Here is a 17,243-nt window from a genome sequence, read left to right on the forward strand (position 1 = left end):
CTGGTAAGTATACAGAAAAGAAATCAGTTGTGGTTTTTTTGTTTGTTTGTTTTTTCAAATTGCCGCTTGTAACATACCAATTAGTGAAGGAGATTTTATGCCTTGCTTTTTTTTTCCCCCAAAAAAGGGTGTGGTCAGTAGCTACCTTATGAGACGGTAGATGGTAATTTGTTCATGTAAAAGAGATTATTTGTTGCTACAAATATCCTTTAGAACCTGAGGGCACCATCCGAAGAAAATTGTTAGGGCTGGTGTATCCATGATAGAGCTTCCCCAGAGGCTGAGCGCCTTCATTATAACTTACATAAGACATTGCTGCTGGATTGCTGCCATAAGCAGGGCCCCTTAAGACAGGAGCTCGTCATTACTTATACTGGTGTCCTCCTTGGGGATAGGGGTCAGCATTGTTGAGTCTAAGCAGGGGTGACACTTGAAATTTCTTGAGATCATTCAGAGTGTCTTCCTTGATTTCCCAGAATCTCATTCTTCTCTCGAGTAATCAGTGTTTGTTGGTTTTCCTGTTTTTATTTCTACTTTTCACATAGCCCATAGTACTGAATATAGTTATCTTAACATATTCTGAAAAATTGTCTAGCATCAAGATTAAAGTACTAATACATGAGAGTCCCTGAAGTTGTGTGTGAAATGATTACTCTCTGCTTTGAAGTGGCCAGTTAATTTCTCAGCAGTTCTGATCAGAGAGCTTATTAGCTTTTGTATGTGTGTTGTGTTTTATATTGCTCTGGTTTTTTTTGGTTGACAGGTTGAGCTGAGATGATCCATTCATGTGTATAAATAATGTATTTATGAGTACATAAAAGTTAAAATGTACATATGGAAGACATCCTTAGCATTACTTTCCAGATTTGTTTGTTTTTCACTTTTGTCCAGTGTATATCATTTTTCTTTCTGCTAGATGCCTGGCTTTTTCAAGATGGGTTAAGAATTTTCAAGGTGTTGTTTATTGCCACTGGTCTTGTCTTGTATATAGTACACTTCTGAACATAAAGAAATATCCCTCATTTGTGTAAGATTCAAAAGAAATCAGTTACCTTTTCTGGCTTATGCTTTTCAACATATTACAGTCGCATTTAACTAGTTTGTTTCTCCCCGTGAGTTCTTCAAAGCCTTGTGAATCCTTGTTTTTCTCAGCTAGATGCTGAGAAAATTGTTCCTGTTGCCACACATTAGGTACTTTTTTAAAAATAAAAAAACTGATACTTGAAACAGCTAAAGATCCACATAAAACAATATTTTATAGTGAGGCTTATTGTCTAGCATAATTAGATAAAAAGGTATTTCTCATAAGGTGCTTTTCAAGTAATAGAATACTATTTAAATGTCAAAATTGGGGCTTCCCTGGTGGCACAGTGGTTAAGAATCTCCCTGCCAATGCAGGGGACACAGGTTCGAGCCCTGGTCTGGGAAGATCCCACATGCCGCGGAGCAACTAAGCCCGTGAGCCACAACTACTGAGCCTGCGCGTCTGGAGCCTGTGCTCCACAACGGGAGAGGCTGTGACAGTGAGAGGCCCGCGCACCGCGATGAAGAGTGGCCCCCGCTCGCTGCAACTAGAGAAAGCCCTCGCACGAAACGAAGACCCAACACAGCCAAAACTAAATAAATAAATTAAAAAAAAAAAGAAAACTCTTTAAAAAAAAATGTCAAAATTGGATTATAACATTTTTAAGGTGAAAGTGAGCCTTGAGACATTTAGCTTGGACTCAGTTTTATAGATCAGATAAGTAAGAACCTGAAGGTGGTGAAGTAGGAACCTGAAGGTGGCAAAGAAAGGTACTGTCAGAGCCAGGATTCCGGCCCAGAATCTCCTCCCTGCTGGTGTAGGACTCAGCTAAAGAGAGACAACTCTGTAGGGCCATACATGCTATATACCAAGGTGAGCCGAGACATTCTTGGCTCTTTTGCTATTAATGTGGGCTATCCTTACAAGGTCCCTCACCTGCAACCCCTCTTCCCTTTTTTCTCAGGTTCCCTGGGCTTACCCATTCCTGATCCCCCAATTTGATGAATTCCTTTTCACCTTTTTAAAAAACCCAACTCAAATGGCTTCTTTTCTAAGAAATATTCTCAAACTCCTTTTCCTGCCCTCTTTTACTCCTCTGGTTATTACTGTACTCTGTGCATCCTTCTGTTATTATTGCATTAAAATTGGTTGTTTGTATTTTTTTCTTTTAAATCTTAAGTTCCTAGTAATATCCAGTCTTCTTACGTTTATGTGTTAGTTTCAGGCATACAGCAGAGTGATTCGGATATATATATGTGTGTATATATATATATATATATATATATATACTTGTTTTTGATTCTTTTCCATTATAGGTTGTTACAAGATATTGAATATAATTCCCCGTGCTATACAGTAAATCCCTGTTGTTTATCTTCTCATATTTTTTAATCCCATGGCCTAGTATAGTTAGTGTCTTTGGAGTGAATTAACTTGAGATCTGCAGTGTTGGGAAACAGGAGGTTTAAAATAAGCTCTGATAAAGGCCTGAATGTTTGTTTTGAATACAGTGTGACTTCTTGCTGTTTTGTTTTGTTCTTTTCTCTTTTTTGCCTATTCCCAGATTTCTAGATACATTCTGGATAGTTGAGGTTGCCAAGTCTGTGTCTTCAGATTAGTGATTCTCAGATAGCGGGTCCATGAGCAGGCTGCAGCTAATCTCCTATGGATTTTATAGACATGCAGTGGGTTTTCTGATTTAGTGAGTCTGACATGAATCCAGGAATCCCAGGATTCTTTCTGTTTTATTTCGTTCACTTTAAATCTACACAGTTGTTTTGATGATCAGCTGGGTTTGGGAGCCACAGCTTCAGATAACAAGCTGCTCAATCAGAGTGAGATTACTTGGGGTAGACTTTTATCTGCCACTTAAGAGCTTTCAAGTTTCTTATTTCTGGTTCCCAAAGTGTCTGGAACATAATTTCTAGAAATGAGATGCTTTTAAAAGATGCTTTTAATCTGGGTTTTGATTAATTCGAAAGATGGTGACTGATTAACCTCTGTTTTTTTATTATCATTTAAGGCGTGTTCAGCCTTGGTGTTCCTGTAGACGCTCTCTTCTTCATCGGTAACCAGTTGGTGGCCACGAGTCATACAGGGAAAGTGGGAGTGTGGAATGCTGTCACCCAGCACTGGCAGGTTGGTTTTAACTAATGCATATTGCAGAAATGAAATTATTTCTGAAACTCACACTGATTATGCATCTGCTTTATTGTGGAATTCACATTGTTTCTGTTTTGATTATACAGTAAGTCCCCTACATACGAACAAGTTCAGTCCCAAGAGCGTGTTCGTAAGTCCAATTTGTTTGTAAGTCCAATAAAGTTAGCCTAGGTACCCAGCTAACACAATCTGCTATATAATACTGTACTGTAATAGGTTTATAATACTTTTCACACAAATAATACATAAAAACAAACAAAAAATAAGGAAAACATTTTTAATCTTACAGTACAGTACCTTGAAAAGTACAGTAGTACAATACAGCAGGTGGCGTATGGGGGCTGCCATCGAGTGAACAGGCAGGAAGAGTTACTGACTGGAGGAGGGAGAGGAGGTGGGAGATGGTAGAGCTGAAGGATCGTCAACAATAGGAGACGGAGGGCAAGCTGCAGTTTCACTCACTCCTGACTTTGATGGCACAGGTTCTGGTTCCTTGCTGGATTCAATTCTGTCTACACTCTTGAAAAAGCGATCCAGTGATGTCAGGGTAGTAGCTCTTTTTGTCTCCTCATAGATGACACGGTAGCACTGGATGCATTCTGAATGGCTGCTGCAACTTTGGTGTACCGTTCTACTTTCGGGTCCTGTGCCTCAGAAACTAACAGTGCCTCCTCAAATAAAGAAAATCCCCTTGCCATTTCCTGTGTCGTGAATCTCTTCTTAGCAGTACCAGCTACATCACCGCTGCCTTTACGCTTGCTTCCAGATATCCTGGGCTTGAAATAAAGATACTGTACTACTGTACTCTGTACAGTACTGTACAGTAAAGTACACAAAAGCACAACCACTTGTAGAGGATGCATGCACGTGACAGTGCATGCCAGACATGTGAACTAACTTACGTGATTGGACATGCAAACGCGCGTTTGCTTCCTTGAAAGTTTGCAAGTTGAAGGTTCATGTGTAGGGGACTTACTGTATAGAATATTGAATATATTTACTGCTAAGTTTGCTTCTGGATACAAGTTTGACTACATTTTCAAGAATTTTAAGTCACTTTGGAAAATGAGTTTTTAAACTGGTTTGACATTTCTTTATTTCCTTGAAATGTTTTAAGTTTCATGCCTTGGGAATAGTAGTCCAGGCAAACTTCATCTCCTGAGTGGGAGTACAGTTCTGTGTGAAAGTACATAGCCTGTTCAAGGAAAAGATAGCAAGCTAAATGGTTTCAAGTACTTGAGAGGAACAGGAAGGAGATAAGACTAAAAAAAAGGTTATTGCCTGATTCTGAAGGAGAGGGGAAAAATTAAAGGACTTTAAGCAGGGAGTGACTTGACCAGATCCATGTTTTAGAAAGATAACAGTGCTAGCTAATATGAGAAGTGGACTGGAGATCAGGGAAATAATCCAGCCAAAGAGGCAGAGATTCAGCTAATATGAGTAGATGGCAAAGATGAGACTATCTGAAAAACATTTCATAAGCCTTCCTAAAACGATAAGGATTGCTATCTGATTAGATGGAGAAAAGTTAAAGGAGAGAGAGATGGATTTCTAGTCCTGACAGTTGAATGGCTGGTAATATTTTACATTGATAGGGAACGGAGGAGGAGAATCATACATGCTGGTAGACAATGTGAGGAATAATTAGAATGACTAAATATGTTTACTTTGAGATTCCTGTGGGTATCCATACACAGGAGCTCAGTGTATAGTTGGAAGCACCCCTTTGGAATTTAGGGAAGAAGAAAAGCGCTAGAAAAAAAGTACTTGGAAACCATAACACTTGGTAGTTGAAAAATGGGAATTGGTAAGATTTTCCATTGAGAGGATATCTGCAGCAAAAGAAAAGCCAAAGTTAAAATCCTGAGGAACATTAGCTCTTAAGAGAACAAGATAGGAAACCAAGAGCCAAAGTGACACATATGATGCGACTGAGAAATGACATTGGTTTTGTCAGTAGGGTATCATTTGCAGATGTATTAATAAGTTAATTAGGTTTTGATTGGGGGGGCAGATTGCAGGAACTAAGGAATTAAAAGATCAGAGATTAGAGTTAGCAAATTCAGAGTGCCTTTCAAGAAGTTTGGTGGTGAAGGAGAGCAGAGAAACAAAGTGATAGTTTAAGGATCAAAGCTAGCTGGAGGAAAAGATATTCAGTGCTTAATTTTACTATTTCTCTAGGACGGGAGAAGTTTGAGCATGCTTGTTAGTCAGAGAGGGGAGTTGACAGAGAAAGCATTTGAAGGTTGAAAGAATGGAGATGGTTGCTAGTGCCATAGAAGCAAATGGGGTCTAGAACACAGCTGGAGGGGTCGCCCCAACAGTAGAGAGACTTCTTTCTCAGCGATGGAAGAGTGAGGAAGGTGTACTGTGGAGGAGAAAGGCACTGGAAGTGTGTTTCAAGGATTGCAGAGATTGTAAATCTTCATAGTGGACCTGGCTGGTACAGTTGTGTGAGTTTCTTCCTTAATCCTCAGTCCTGGGAACAGAAGCAAGAGAAAAGAAAACAGGGTTGGCCTGATTCAGGATTGGAGATGTAATAAAATGGGTATGACACACAAAGGGATGAGAAAACATAAAGTGGCAAAGTGATTGAAACTGTAAGATCAAGAAGTGAAGGAGTGCCAGGTAAGCAGAGGAGGATGCAGGGATTCAAGGGACTAGAGGGAAGTGAAAGCAGGTTGACGACTCACAAGGAGCGGGAACTGTTGTGGTCAAAGACTGCAGTTCAGGTTTTGGAGTTGGAGAAGTTCTCATTGATGTAGCCATTTAAATCGTGTTCAACTGACTTAAAGATGAAAGTAGTTGAAATAGTGGTCAGAGAACTGTAAGGGTCATCAGGGTGAACATTTAGGTGCCAGAACAGTAATGGAGAATGGGACAGAAAGCTAACTGATCCAGGTGCCCAGCTCCTCAGCAGAAGTGGTGTGTTGATGTGGAAGCTGCAGTTTGGGCAGAGATAGGGTAATTGAATGTCGTGATCGGGCTGAGCTTGTAGAGGGACATTCTTAAGGCCTTATGGCGGCGCCTGAGATGCTGGGGAAATGGTGAGAGAATGAATGACTTCCCATAAAAGAGATTACAATCAGAGAAAGTTAAATTTCATTCTAGATGGAGACATGGAAGTCATGTTTGTAGAAAAAAGATATTAGCCAAGAGTGGACCTTCCATATAGGCACAGAAAAGGCATTACACAGCTTGTTACCATAAAAGTGATGGGCCAAGGAATGTGGGGAAGGACTGATCTAGGTTGATCTAAAGTTGAGGTGGAGGGAAGTCGATCAGAGGGATTCTTCAGCTGGTGATACTTCTGTAAAGAGGAATGTGTATTTTAATGGTTTATGGAAGATCTGCTCTCAGGTAAGTTACTTGGCTAATTACGTCAAGTGAGCTTTTAGTGCCTCTGAGAAGCTGTGCTACCTGTGCCATAAAACTCGGAAGGTGCATTTAGGTTTCTAAAGGAACATGTTTCTTTATTACCTTCTTTGTTTTTTACTTATGTCATAACTGCATATAAAAGTTTTCATATTTTGAGATCCCAAAAACTACAGTAGCATCCTCAGAGTGGGTACTTCACCTTAAGCATTTAGTCCTGTATGTATAACCTGTTGCTTCTTATTTGGTATATGCATGAGTTGAAAACCATAGCTGACAAAGTAGGTTTGTTATTACATTTCAGGAAGACCTGGGGTAAGTCGAGCATTCATGCAGCAAACAAGCCTTATAACTTTTAGCCCAGATAGATGATGTATTTTTTTTGGTAGTGCAGTGCAGAGCTAGGATGTAATGAAATCTCAGTGTCTGATCTGCAAACCTCAACGGACAGTTCTGACCTGAGGCTGGCTACGTGGCACTGGATGAGCGGGTTCTGATCTGGCCTTTAGCAAACAGTTCTGCCCATGAGTGACACAGAAGGTACACAGGACAGCTAGTGTAGTTTGTGACTTTTGCTGTACAGTCGAGATTGATTTGAGGGTATTTGAGTCAGACAAACGAGCCTGAGAGCGAGAGAGCAAGCGTTTTTGAGCCTAAAAGCTGTTGTGATATTTTGGTGTAGCAGTTTCTTATTAGGACAGCTTCAATAAAATGTTAATGAAAATTTTATAAGAGTATTGTATCTGATTTGGGTAAGAAAAAAGAAAATAATTTTTTAGAAAGAAAGTTTCAGTGTTTTCTTCTTTTTTTTGTTTGATTCCTCTTCATTAGACTTCAGAAGATTAGTAATAAGGAATTAGTGTTTCAAATACATGGCCTAGGCTGAGTTACGTGGCAGAATAGTAACTTTAGGCGTTATTTCCCAAGTTCAAGTTTAAATTTAGATGTATATTGGAAACATAGATTATACATGTTTCATTCTCATATCAAAACAGAGAGACAGTGTTGGAAGTTAGTCCTGGAAAGTCATTGTGTATTGTGATTCCTAAAGGATCAGAGAGCTCTGTCTGTGTTCATTCTGAAAGATGAGAGATCTTCAGACAGAGTCACCATCTGAGTCACAGCCTGGCCTCTAAATGAACAGTGGAGGACGAGCTTGAGGAGGAAATACTGGCTGTGGGAACAAGGAGTCAAAGGGAATTTCTGTGCTCTTATGGGCTGTGCTGGACAAGAACTAGGGAGGCTTATTTGATGTAGCTTCTCTTCTTTTGTGCTCTGATGCACTTGTAGCACTGATGTCACAAGTAGGGTTTGGTGGGATCTACTTTTTTGTTTTATGTTTTTGTAATAGGTTTATGAACCCCTGCAAGTTAGGAACAAGAATAAGGTGGGCATTGGAACCTTAGGCCCATAATTCATTGGAGAGGACTGACATTTGGGTGTCTTATTATGTCCTGAACACTATCCCAAGTACGTTGTATTTCTTACTTGGGATTCACAGTAACGTAGCTGAATTAGATCAGTTATTGGTAAGAAGACTTGACATTTTGGTGTCTATTATGTACTGACCACTACCCTGAGTATGTTATATTTGCTTACTTAGGATTTACAGTAACATAGCTAAATCAGCTGACATATAGAAATATTGGGTAAAAAATATTAAAACAGCATATATTGTATCTATATCAAGTATGGAATTACATTTATTTGTTTGTTTATACATATTTGCATGTCACGTATCAGAGTAAAGGCTCTGGGGTCTGGGGTTCTACCAGGAATAGGAGGCATGGCTTCATAGGACAGTGTAAACCAGCCTCCTGCAAAAAGCTGAAGCTTTAAAGATCTGCTTCAGTCCCTGAGAAGAAGAATGGGAAAATTTTGCTCAACAATTTTGGAACAAGAAAGCTTGACCTGTGTTTAGTGTCTTAGATTGGGGAGAGGTGGTGCAGGGGAAAACCATCAATGAGAAATTGAGACCAAAATAATCAAATTAGGAGTACACATGTGTGAATTGAAAACACAAAGGTAAGTATGGGAACTCCAATTTGAGAAATTAATGTAAAAAGCTGGTCTAGGGCCATTTGCATTTCCAGATGTGGACATGAAACTGAACTTTCACAAGATATGGTGCACAGGACTCTGCAGAAGAAATATTTTCTGCTAAAAGTGAGCCCATAACCTCCCCAGATTTGTAAACTACACATGAAACATGAAAGCAAATGAGGGAAAGTCATCAAATGTTAGCAGAGTCATCAAATGTTAGCAGTTAGAGTACAAATGTACCCCAAAGCTGAGAATAATTGAACAATTAGACAACTAATGTAGAATAAATTTCTGAAGTTATTTAATGAGATAGAAGAAGGACTAGACTATAATGAAGGGATAGGACCAGTCAGAAAAGAAGCAAAGCGAAAGAGTAGAAATTTAAAGGTCATTGAAAATAAAAAACAAAACAAAACTCTTACTTAATGTGTTAAATAGAAGGACAGCTAAAAAGACAAGGAATTGACAGACACATTTGAAAATAATCATTCACACTGAAGCAGAAAGGTGAGAGAGAAAATAGGAAAAGAAAAAAATGAGAAAATCACTTTCAGAAAGGAACAGTGGAGATGGGGCAATTTAGAAAAGATAATTGCTAACCATTTTGGAGAATTGAAGAAAGACATGACTCTACTGATTGAAGAAATACATCAAGGCTAAATAAAATGAGATTCACACTTAAACACATGGTGATGTGTTGGGTTGGCAAAAAAGTTCGTTAGGGTTTTTCCATAGGATCTTACGGGAAAACCTGAACGAACCTTTTGGCCAACCAATAATAGAAGATAAAAGTATCATAAAGGTGTCCACAGAGTAATGAGAGGTACACTGTAGTTAGACTTAAAACAGACTCCTCATCACCAGCAGTAGAATCCAGAAGACAATAGGCTATTCTCAAGTTAGTTGGGGAAATAACTTTCAACTTAGGATTTCACATCCAGCAAAACTATCATTCAGACATGAATAAGAGATGTTTTCAGATAATACAGACAAAGTTTGTCACTTATAACCTTCAGTGGAAGGACCTCTATAGAAATGCCCTTTGATAAGGTTATTTATACTTAGAAGAGGAAGTAGTGGAATACAATAAACATGACTAGCCAGAGAATTTGTAGATGTGTTGGTGAATCTAAATAAGTCTTTAAAAAGTAATGGGTGGGGCTTCCCTGGTGGCACAGTGGTTGAGAGTCTGCCTGCCGATGCAGGGGACACGGGTTCGTACCCCGGTCCGGGAAGATCCCACATGCCATGGAGCGGCTGAGCCCGTGAGCCATGGCCTCTGAGCCTGCGCGTCCAGAGCCTGTGCTCCGCAGCGGGAGAGGCCACAACAGTGAGAGGCCCGTGTACCGCAAAAAAAAAAAAAAGTAATGGGTGAGGGTTAAAACATACTGATGTTGAAAAAAAAGATCATCATCCAGGTAGAGATTGTAGTTAAAGGATTCTAGGGGCCTTCTGTTGCTTGGGAAGATAGAGTGATTTTCAAAATGTAAATCATTTAAATTTTTACATAGGAGTTAATGATAATCACTGCATGCAACATTAGGAGAGAAAACCCACTTCCACCTTAGGTTTGTGACCACCATGACTGAACCAAATATACTGATCAGTATGGTGTCTCAGTTTCCTGACATGAAGCTGTGGGGGTAAAGAAGAGGAGGCCATGAAAGGCTGGCTCCTTGCTTATGCTGGGAGAGAAGAACTTAGTACCAACTCCTCTGTAACCTAACTTTACTTATCCTCTGCTTTCCCTGTTCTCCTTATTCTGAGGGGTAGACTTGAGAAGAAAAGCAGGACATGCTCAGGGGTTTCAGGAAAAGAGGTAGGAAGGCTTTAATCCTGGAGCCCATCCTCCCAGAGAACTGAAAGGTCAGATATCTGTCTTGGACGTGCCTGGGAAAGCTCCAGGCTGCTGCTGCTCTTTCACTGAAAAATGGGTCCAGAGGGAGAGGAATCTCATGACCTTACCTATCCCCGGCCTCTGACTGTGAAGATTCTGGGTAGAATTGAAGCTCTTCCTGGAGTGCTGGGGCTAAAACGATGCACTTGGTGTAAGAAAATTGGTCAGTGAAGCAGCCTTCCCTCCATTTTTCAGACATCTTTACTCATATCACTGAGAAGTTGTCGGTGTTTACCTGCTACAAAACGTGTTGGCTCTGATGAGACAGAAACCTGACCTGGGGTTGGGGGTGGTCATTGAGTCTTTGCAGAGATATTTCTAGTGTAACTTGTAACCATGCATGACACCAGAAGGCACACACAGAAATTGGGGTCATGGACATGAACAGCTTCTAGGAATCATTATTTCCAAGTTTTAGCTGTTTTTAAATTTGTGTTTTTAGTTAGACTCTTGCTATGTTTGCTGTTCTGTCAGAAGTGTGCTTTTTCCCTTTCTCTACCTAACTCCTAGTTAGTTTTTTAGTTTTCAAGCTTTACTTTCTTTTTGAACTTTTCCTTGATCTTTGTGCTTCTCCCTGGACTGGGGTTGAGATGGGAATCCTTTCTCCCTCTTCTATGATTGTATTGCACACCCTGTTTTAGTGCCTATCACATTATAATTGTCTTTTTTTTTCTTTTTTGCCCACAAGTTTCTGAGCTTCTACAGAGCAAAAGTGATATTTCACATCCCTTATCCATTCCAGTACTTGTTCACCTGGATAATACCTGGTACATAAAAAGTGTTTCATTTAAATGTTGTGTGTAAACTTTCAGATGCATGTCTGGCCTGGCTGTACACAGGGATGATTCAATTTGATCTCATCGCCAGTACAATAACACTTTTTGTTTGTTTTTTGTTTTGTTTTATAGTAAAAATCATGCCCTTTGCTTTTCTCTTAGCACACGCATAGGCATTCATTAATTTGTAACTAGACTGATTTGCTTGGAAAACTGATTTTTTTTATTCTAGTACTTGAAAAAATAAAAGCATTTGAGAACTTGTTTGGCCATTTCCTAGGAAATAGAGGTGAAGTATTTAGTGGGGAATATGAAAGTAGAGAAGACTACCTTTTCAAAGAAATGGTAATGAATTACCAAGGGAGCAAGGGCTATCTGGAAGTCGGTTGATCTGTTTTCTAGTTCTGATTCTGGGCAGGTCATTTCATCTCTTCTATGAGAGAGAGAAGGGAGAAAGGGGCCTGGTCAGACTTGGTTTTCCAGTCCTAAAGTGTGCTGTGACCTCACAGTCATGTGCAGAAAAAGGAGATGAGTAAATTCTGAAAGGAAAGTGCTGCTGTTGGAAATAAAAAATTTTTTAAAAAGCTTTAAAAGGTCAGAGTTCCCTTGGAGGTGTGTGTGTGTGTGTAAAGAAGGTATTTTCTAAGCCCTACTTAAATCGGATATTAGTATCCTTTTTATTAAAAGACTCAAAAATTTTGAGGAAATGGAGCAGAAAATATAGATTGTAATTAATAACTGAAATCTAACAATATTCTCACTACATCAGGTTCAAGACGTTGTTCCTATAACTAGTTATGACACTGCTGGTTCGTTCCTTCTACTGGGATGTAACAATGGATCAATATATTATATAGGTAAGTGGTCAGACACTTAGTATGGTCCTATTTATTATGATTTTTAAAATGAGAACAAGAAAATATTACCTTTTTTAGTTTTAAATAGATTCACTATTTATTTTAATGCTATTTAATTTTTTTTTATTTTTTAGATATGCAGAAGTTCCCTTTGCGAATGAAGGATAATGATCTTCTTGTAACTGAACTTTATCATGATCCTTCAAATGATGCTATTACTGCTCTGAGTGTTTACCTCACACCCAAAACAAGTTAGTGCATAGCAAAATTATTATAAATTGTTGAAGTTCTCTTGAGAATGTATGTTTATTCGTTGGTTTATTGTAACACTAATCTGGCCCTTTGTTTTGGTGAACTGCAGTGCTGAGGATTTCATCTCTTTTAGTCTAAAGTTTATGTTTGGTTTTATACTGAAGTCAGACATGACCAGTAAACATAATCTGAGGTGGGAAGTTAGAACTTTTCCTCTTCTGAATTGTATTGTTAAGCCCTACTATTATAATAATAGCTAACATTATTTTTAAAACTTATCTGCACATTTACCTTCCTATGATAGCTGATTTCATTTTGAAATTAAGAGCTTTATGTATTTTTTCACAACAATAACAACAACGAAAGCTTTTAGACTTTAAATCTCTATTGAAAAATGAGCTTATTTCTCTGGGAAGTTTTAAATTTAAGTTTTGGAAAACCTCAGTATCCGTTGCAATGAAATTAACAAACTAGCTCTGTAAATTATTAAGAATTTTTATATTCTAGAGTGAAAGATAAACATAAATGGGAAATTCAAAATTTATCTGTAATGAAAGGAATTCTAGGAAATATTTACATGTGGCTAGTAATATTAATAGTTTGAATATGTTACTTGTATAATAATTTCATTGAATGCATTGTAATGAATCATTATCTTTGGTATGAAAGAAAGAAAGATTCTGGTGTGCACAGATGATTTTGATTGAAATTGTAGGATTTAAACTATGTTGCTCCAGAACAGAGGTCAGCAAACCATGTTCTTTTTATTAATAGCCTTATGTATTGTCTTTGGCTGCTTTTCCGCAACTGTGACAGAGTTGAGTGGCTATCACAGAGACAGTGTGGCATGCAAAGTTTAAACTATTTGCTTTTTATAGAAAGTTTGCTGACCCTGCTCTAGAATGAGATATGTTCCCCTCCTCCCCCGCCCAGTCTAATTAAAAAGGGAGAATAAAACTTCTTTTGTGGTGGCAGTGTCTTCTTTTAAGACACCAGAATGGAGTTGCCTTTTAAGTTTTGAGAAGTGTTTTCCATAGCATGCCCTTTTCCTTAGATTCCAGTATTTTCAGGTGAATCAGAAAGAACAGCTATCAAAGCCAAGAGGTTCTCTGTGATGCTTTTAAGGAATGTAGGTCACTGAACTCCATTCTGTCTTAAATATGTGATGGAATCTGGGCACTTGTTTGAAAAAAAAAAGCCACAGATGAACCTGACGTCATGAGCTAGTTGTATATAATTAGAAGAGAACAACATAGGTAAGTGTGATGTAAGCAATGTAATGGGTATATTTTCCCGTAGCTAACAGTTTTGAAACTGTTGAATAGTACATGGATTACTTGATTATTCAAAGAGAAGATTCAATATTGTGGCAGAAGTAAAACCAATGGTCATTCGAGGCTAGAAGTAATATGGAGTATTGCTTTAGGAATACTGTGTTGTGTCAGTGGTGTTCTTAGCATGTCAGATTTATTCTTTAAACATTTAATGAGTACCTACTATGTCTCAGGCACTCTGTAAGGTGATATAGATTAAAAAATGATTATGATCCAGTCTCTTATCAATAAAGAGTAGAGGTAGATAGACGTGGAAATAGAGAATTGGGGTGTTACAGTTGCTCTGATAGAACCTAATACAGAGTACAAGGGAGAGAGTGAACAATTCTCTATTGGAGTGAGTGTTAGGAAAAGATTTGTAAAGGAAATAATGAATTTAAGATGGTCAGAGAAGTCTTAAGATTTCTTTGCTGAGCTGGATTTGGGGCTGATACAAGTGCTGAATCCAGCTCTGCCTCTTCTGTCACAGGGAACACTTTGCCAAGGGCAGCTTTCTTTTTATTGTCTTCTATTATATCACCTTTCAATTTTTGATTTTGGTTAGGTGTCAGTGGTAACTGGATTGAGATTGCCTATGGTACGAGCTCTGGAGCAGTACGAGTAATTGTGCAGCACCCAGAGACGGTTGGGTCAGGCCCTCAGCTTTTTCAGACCTTCACAGTTCACCGAAGTCCCGTCACAAAAATCATGCTCTCAGAGAAGCATCTTGTATCAGGTAAAGTGATTTTATTAGTACTCGTAAGGAGGTCTACCTCATGTAATGTAAATCCTTGCCTTGGGTGTTATTCTTTAGACTCCTACAAATTAAAAGAATATAAAAGCAGTGTTTTATGTAAGAAAAACATACCAGAAAAAGTGGTAGAAAAGTTTAATAACTGAAGAAATACTATGATTGTCTTCTAAGGTTTCTTTGATATTGTCTGGTTATAGTATACATAAATTTAGAAGGCATCATATCTTTTATTTACTCTCTATTTTAATATTTTGTTTTTATGGCATATTTTACTTCAGAATATTTATCATAATCCTGTTGAAGAATTTTTTATTAGAGAGATTTTTCAAGTATGAATATAATATAAATTGGGTTGTGTTGTCTTAAGGTTTAATGCTAAAGTTAGTAGAATGTTAATAGTCTGACTAACATCAACTACTAATATTAAAAATTAGTAAAATGTGTAAAGAGATGTGAAGAAGATAACATTTGTCGGTTTGTTGTTCTTCATAGTCATAGATGTTTCTAACATTTAGATACTAATTTGATACTTAAAAAATTAGTTACAGATTTTCAAGCAAAATTAGCCTGACACAAAATAAAATGATCACAAAGTAAAATTCCATCATGAGATTGATTGTCTATGATAGATGATTTCTGAAAGAGTTTATGAAAATTGAATTGAGTCAGGTGTATCAGTAGTTTGCTTTTTTAAAACAATCTTGCATTAAATCTTTTGTAGATCAGTTCCTGCCTAACTTAAATTTTTATAAACATCATTTTCCTATATCAGCTTTGTTTATATGAAGACTACCTAATATAAAAAGGTGATGCATCTTTCACTAATTAAACACCAAATGGAGCTGAAATACCTTGTCCATATATGAATGGATGGATAGATGGATGAATATGCTTTTATTGAATGTCTCATTATTTTGGATGTAATTATGCCTTTCTGAAACAGTCTCTTTTTAAATCTTTCATAGAGCAGTACTCATCTAATATCTGCCTCGCTGAGGAGTTTTTCTCACTCTGTATGGCTGGTTCCTCCTCTTTTGCCCAGTTACTAAGTATTGGATTGCCTCAAATCTCTTTCTAGATTTTCCATTCTTTGTACTTTCCCTGGTGATTTGAATATTATTATCTACATGCCAGTGACTCCCAGACTTTCCCTTTACCTGTGATCATCCACAGAGTTCCAAACTTGTATATCCAGTGCTTGTCCTTAGTATTTGGTTGTATGTTTAATAGGCATCTCTCAATTAACCTAGATCAAATAGTACTTTTTTTTTTTTTTTTTTTTTTGCGGTATGCGGGCCTCTCACTGTTGTGGCCTCTCCCGCTGCGGAGCACAGGCTCCAGACGCGCAGGCCCAGCGGCCATGGCCCACGGGCCCAGCCGCTCCGCGGCATATGGGATCCTCCCGGACCGGGGCACGAACCCGTATCCCCTGCATCGGCAGGCGGACTCTCAACCACTGCGCCACCAGGGAGGCCCTGATCAAATAGTACTTTTGATTTCTGTCTCAAAAGCCATCTTAGTACACAATATTGCTACTCATTTACCCAAGCTGAAAATCTAGGAATCACACTTGATTCTTCCCTTTTTCTCACTGCACCCGCCTCCCCCCACCCTCCGCATACGTGTAATACATCTGTAAGTCCCGTTTCTCTGCTTCAACATACGTCACAAGTCTGATTACTTCACTTTGTGTCCATTGCTGCCAGCCCCTTAGCTCAAATCAGCATTTCTCCCCTAGGTTACTCCATTATTTCCCTGTTTCTGTCTTGGCTCTCTATGGTACATGTTCCACACAGCAGCCAGAAATATCTTTAGAAATGCAAAGCAGGACTTCCCTGGTGGCGCAATGGTTAAGAATCCGCCTGCCAATGCAGGGGACACGGGTTCGAGCCCTGGTCCAGAAAAATCCCACATGCCGCGGAGCAACTAAGCCCTTGTATGCCACAGCTACTGAGCCTGTGCTCTAGAGCCCGCAAGCCACAACTACTGAAGCCTGTGCACCTAGAGCCCATGCTCTACAACAGGAGAAGCCACCGCAGTGAGAAGCCTGCGCACTGCAACGAAGAGTAGCCCCTGCTCACCGCAACTAGAGAAAGCCCGTGTGCAGCAACGAAGACCCAACACAGCCAAAAATAAATAAATAAATTTTATTTTAAAAAAAGAAAAAGTGGGCTTCCCTGGTGGCGCAGTGGTTGAGAGTCCGCCTGCCGATGCAGGGGACGCGGGTTCGCGCCCCGGTCCGGGAAGATCCCACATGCAGCGGAGCCGCTGGGCCCGTGAGCCATGGCCGTTGAGCCTGCGCGTCCGGAGCCTGTGCTCTGCAACGGGAGAGGCCACAACAGTGAGAGGCCCACGTAACGCAAAAAAAAAAAAAAAAAAAAAAAAGAAAAAGAAAGAAATGCAAAGCAGATCTATTTCCGATGGCTTCTTACTGTATATAGAATAAACAGATTAATATGGCTCTTCCTGTTCTGGATCCTGCTCACCTTGCAAATCACCTCTCCATGCCTCCCATGTCACTTTTCTTATTGCTCATGATACCTAACTCATTGGCTTTTCTATTTCCTCAAATTGCCTTAGAACCTTTGCACTTGTTCTTTTCATTTGACATCTTCTTTCTTAGATGTTTGTTTCGCTGTCTCTCCTTGACATTCAGGTCCCAATTCAAATATCTCCTCGGTGAGGCCTCCTTGGCCACCCTGTCTAAACTAGCCAGCCCTCTGTCTACAGACACTTTCTGCTATCAGTATCTTAATTTGTTTTCTTCACAGACTTATCACTTTGTTTCT

At 39.0% G+C, this 17,243-nt stretch overlaps 1 protein-coding gene across 2 annotated transcripts in view; it reads left to right on the plus strand.

The window, feature by feature from the left end:
* KCTD3 (potassium channel tetramerization domain containing 3) overlaps positions 1 to 17,243 on the plus strand; it is a 71,881-nt gene that overhangs the window by 33,922 nt on the left and 20,716 nt on the right. For both annotated transcript variants that reach the window (XM_081216039.1, XM_081216040.1), the window contains exons 10-13: positions 3,048 to 3,163; positions 12,048 to 12,135; positions 12,270 to 12,386; positions 14,266 to 14,436. In XM_081216039.1, coding sequence (XP_081072165.1) covers positions 3,048 to 3,163; positions 12,048 to 12,135; positions 12,270 to 12,386; positions 14,266 to 14,436 — 492 coding nt within the window. The remainder of the gene's footprint in view (positions 1 to 3,047; positions 3,164 to 12,047; positions 12,136 to 12,269; positions 12,387 to 14,265; positions 14,437 to 17,243) is intronic.

The sequence above is a fragment of the Mesoplodon bidens genome (genome assembly GCF_964165515.1).
Source record: "Mesoplodon bidens genome assembly, chromosome: 2".
In the NCBI taxonomy this organism is placed as follows: Eukaryota; Metazoa; Chordata; class Mammalia; order Artiodactyla; family Ziphiidae; genus Mesoplodon; species Mesoplodon bidens.